A 3,879-nucleotide genomic window follows, 5' to 3' on the forward strand; every position below is an offset into this window, starting at 1 on the left:
CAATATGGCCACCGCAGAAAAGGTCATAAGTATAAGTGTCAAAAGCTTTTAGATGAAAATGTAGAGACCGTAAAAGATTCAGGGCACAACGCGAGAAACAATATGTCCGCACCTGACCCACAGGTGTCTGTAAATATTGGATATATTTATTATAATTTCTTATTTCCTCGACTTTTAACAGGCTGCTCGAAAAGTGTCATAACAACGAAGATACCTGAGTAACCGTGGAATCCACTTTGGGTTTTGTTTATTAACCTATTTACAATTTCCAGAAACAGCTTACTTATGTCGTTCAAAGCCACATTAAAACCAGTAGTCGATTGGTCAGCACCGTGTACAGAAATGCAAGTCTATACATTGTATATAATATATACTGCCAATTCTATAGTAGTGATCTGATGAGGAGAGGCCCGGAGGAGCCATGGGATGTATTCCACAGGTGGAAGTATGCCACGCGTTAGCACTATAAATAGGACCAAGGATTAATAGTCAAATAGGTTTATTCTATAGTGTACATATATCCACATGATAGGAACGTTTCCCATGGGGCTTCACCTTCTTTATTTCCCTCTGAAAGAAAGCAGCAAGAGATGAATGATATTCATTAACTTGTTTCATCAAAGATTCAAACTGTAGTAAGACCTGTAACATGAACTGCAGATATTTTGCGACTATGTATCCCAGTAGTGTAATGGAAGTCACGATGAAAGTGTTTTCCCGCTATATGACGGCCTCCAATGAACATTTCACTTTGACCCGCGACACATCCGATTTTGAATGTATCATTGTGTCATTCAGTGATCACTGTCACTGATTGCTTTCATACACGCATGTGACAAAACCAGAAAGGTGGAGTGAGTGAGGTGGATATTACGCCGCTTTTAGCAATATTCCAGCAATATCACGGCGGGTGACACCACAAATGAGCTTCACACAATATGTCCATGTAGGTAATCGAACCCGGCTCTTTATAATTAACATTCAGGCTACCCCACCGCCTAGTCACCTCAACGAAGCGTGGGTGGATTGCGTGGGTTCAAATGCTGGATGTTAATCAAACCAACAAAACTTCTGGAATCTGTATTTGACTGAGAATCCCACATATAACAAGTCATTGTTTCATTTCTTACTTTCTAATTAGCATTGTACATTCGTCGTTTTGACACATGTTAGGATACATTCAAGTTCCACACCTTGCACACCTTGGTAACTCTTCAGTTTTTGAGGACCCGGGAAGGTCACGGGGTAGAATAGGCCTTCATCAACCCATGCTTGCCATAAAAGGAGACTATGCTTGTCGTAAGAGGCGACTAACGGGATCGCGTGGTCAGGCTTGCTGACTTGGTTAACACGTCATGGGTTCCCAATTGCGCAGATCGATGCTCATGTTGTTGATCACTGGATTGTCTGGTCCAGACGCAATTATTTACAGACCGCCGCCATATAGCTGGAATATTGCTGAGTGCGGCGTAAAAGTAAGCTCACTCACTCACTCACTCAATTTTTGAGACACTCTTCAGTTATGAAGCTGAATATGGTTACTTACACGCCTGGTCCACCAGGTCCGAATGCACCACGTCCACAGAGGCAGTGTGCGTCGAAGCAGTGTTTTTCTGCATGACTGTCTCTACAATTACAGCTGTTGCAATCGGCGCGGGCGGAACATGTGGCTGAAATATAATCGTACCTCTTGATCACCAGAGTACATATGCATCTGCCAGTGGTGTAAATTAAATCTGGTGTGTGCTTGTTCATGATTCTCTACAATTATTCAAACTGTCAGCATCATATCAAACTACTGAGGCACAAAAATGAACGTTAGCGATGAGAAATAGTGACTTCCTTCTCTAAAAACCTGAGTGGCATATTTTGTGTACCCGTTTGGTACCTCACTCTGAGTGCTGGTTGTAATCACGGATGGGAATCAGCTTCAAAAGGCCAGGTGTTGTTATTTCTTTGGCCTCACGAATCAAATAAATTTATATTTATTTTCAAAGACCATTATTGTGTTACCTGAAAAGCAGGAACCTGCATTGGCGGACACCAGGCAGGTGCATGTTCCATGAGAGCAGGCAAGTCTTGAGGAACTGTCACAGGTCAGGTGAGTACAGTCACTATCATCTCTGCAAGGCTCGCTGTAGACCACAGCTGAATGAAAGAAGAAACACATGAAGAATTGGTCCAAAGTTTAGTCACACCTTTTAAAACCGTTTATTAACCTGGTTATGGGTGGATGGTGGATGGATTAGCGTATTTGTCAGATTTGACTCTAGACTGGGCTATGGTCTTGTTGCACACTTCAGCCCATGAGGAACATCTGGTGTTTCAGTGGGTGATTGGGTTCTTGTAACACTGAGGTGGTTATTAAGTTATAAACATCATGAACATAAATCATGCACCAATTGCAATTTTACATTTTGGGGAGAAACAGGTGACCACTTGGAAGATTGAGGGAGACAAATGACAAAGCTGGCCGAGCAAGACGCAATCGCCTGCTCCATGCCGAAGAGCCCGACTCTCCACCAGCACCATCAGGAGTCGGCTTCCCACAGTGGTTACTTGTCACATCTTCTTCCTACGTAACCTCTGTTCTAATACGACCCTTTCATGGTGCGAGTATTCAAGACTCGTGATTGGAGGCAATCAGATTTAGTAGTGTAATCAGCGACCTTGTTTCAAAAGTGATCGTTCGAAAGATCTCGGTAATTTCCGGATGCATCGTGAAAACTAGAACCACTTCCCGAGCGTGATACTCAAATGTTTCTTCTAGACAGAACTCAGTCTTGTCATTTTTGTTTCTCCACATTGCTTGCATTTGTCAAGTTGAATCTAAGTCGATGTAACACGTGTTCTGATTGGACAGAAAAAGGGAGATAAATCTGCTGCCATTTTCTTTTGCCGCTAGGGAATTTTATGAGAACCGCGAAATATGGCCGTATTAGAACAGAGGTTCGTAGGAAGATATGACAAGTAACCTCTGTGGGAAGAGAATGTGCTGCGGGATGCTAGTGTTGGACGCTTCGTCCAATCAGACGTCACAAGCGAGGGGCAAGCTCCGTATAAACTTTGAGCTCCTGGTGTTAGGGCTCATTGATATGACGTTTGGAGGCGTCTTAAGGTATATCACCATTACATGACCCATGCAACTCATCCCGTTGGTGATGGCTCACTTATGGCCATGTATTGTTTTTCGTATCACTGCAAGTTGGATCTCATTAAAGCAGCTGAGACACTCAGTAGAGCACTCATTGTGCCCCGTTTTGATAACCATTCCCCCTTGCTTGTCCTTCGATATTCATGGATTACAAAGCTTGACTTAACTGTTTTCATTGCAAAACAACGCCATCGAAACATTACGTTGGCCCAAAACATCAACTCTCAGCTAATGTACAAATAGAAATACCAGTCTCGACAATCTACTCACCAATAACAGCGCTGACAATGACAAGAACCAGTGTAACTTTCATGTCGGAGGGTTGAGCGAATTGCTTTCAGAATAACGTAGTCGCAAGCTAATCTTCTTTTATACTTTCACTTTCAAAGATAAGAACGCAAGAGTCACGATTGCGTGATTCCGTGTACAGAGCACACAGGAACGTCTTGTCTTCCCATTGGTGTTTATGCCATGACGTCTAGATGTCGGTTACGTGTTTCGTTTATCTGATGACCTCCCAGACAGCCATCTTGTAACTAATCACAGTAATGTATAAAAATACATAAACACGATTTGACACAAATACTGTTATAAAAGAATGTCAACTGGTATGTAGTCAACGTCAAGAAAGGAAATGAAGCCATGAAGATCTGGTTCAGAATTAATGTTCAGCAACTTATGCTTGTCGGTACAGGCGATTAACGTTATCAGGTAGTGAGACTGGC

The 3,879-nt window shown here is 42.6% G+C and overlaps 1 protein-coding gene across 1 annotated transcript; it reads right to left on the bottom strand.

Moving 5' to 3' along the window:
- Positions 1 to 482: 482 nt before the first annotated feature.
- On the bottom strand, positions 483 to 3,498 carry LOC137294666 (uncharacterized). Its single transcript, XM_067825735.1, has 4 exons — positions 3,425 to 3,498; positions 2,014 to 2,148; positions 1,547 to 1,670; positions 483 to 570 (listed from the first exon to the last, which is right to left on the bottom strand). The coding sequence occupies exons 1-4, from the start codon at positions 3,465 to 3,467 to the stop codon at positions 561 to 563; spliced, it is 312 nt and encodes a 103-aa protein (XP_067681836.1). The 5' UTR covers positions 3,468 to 3,498; the 3' UTR covers positions 483 to 560.
- Positions 3,499 to 3,879: the final 381 nt, after the last annotated feature.

Source organism: Haliotis asinina, chromosome 8, assembly GCF_037392515.1.
Source record: "Haliotis asinina isolate JCU_RB_2024 chromosome 8, JCU_Hal_asi_v2, whole genome shotgun sequence".
In the NCBI taxonomy this organism is placed as follows: Eukaryota; Metazoa; Mollusca; class Gastropoda; order Lepetellida; family Haliotidae; genus Haliotis; species Haliotis asinina.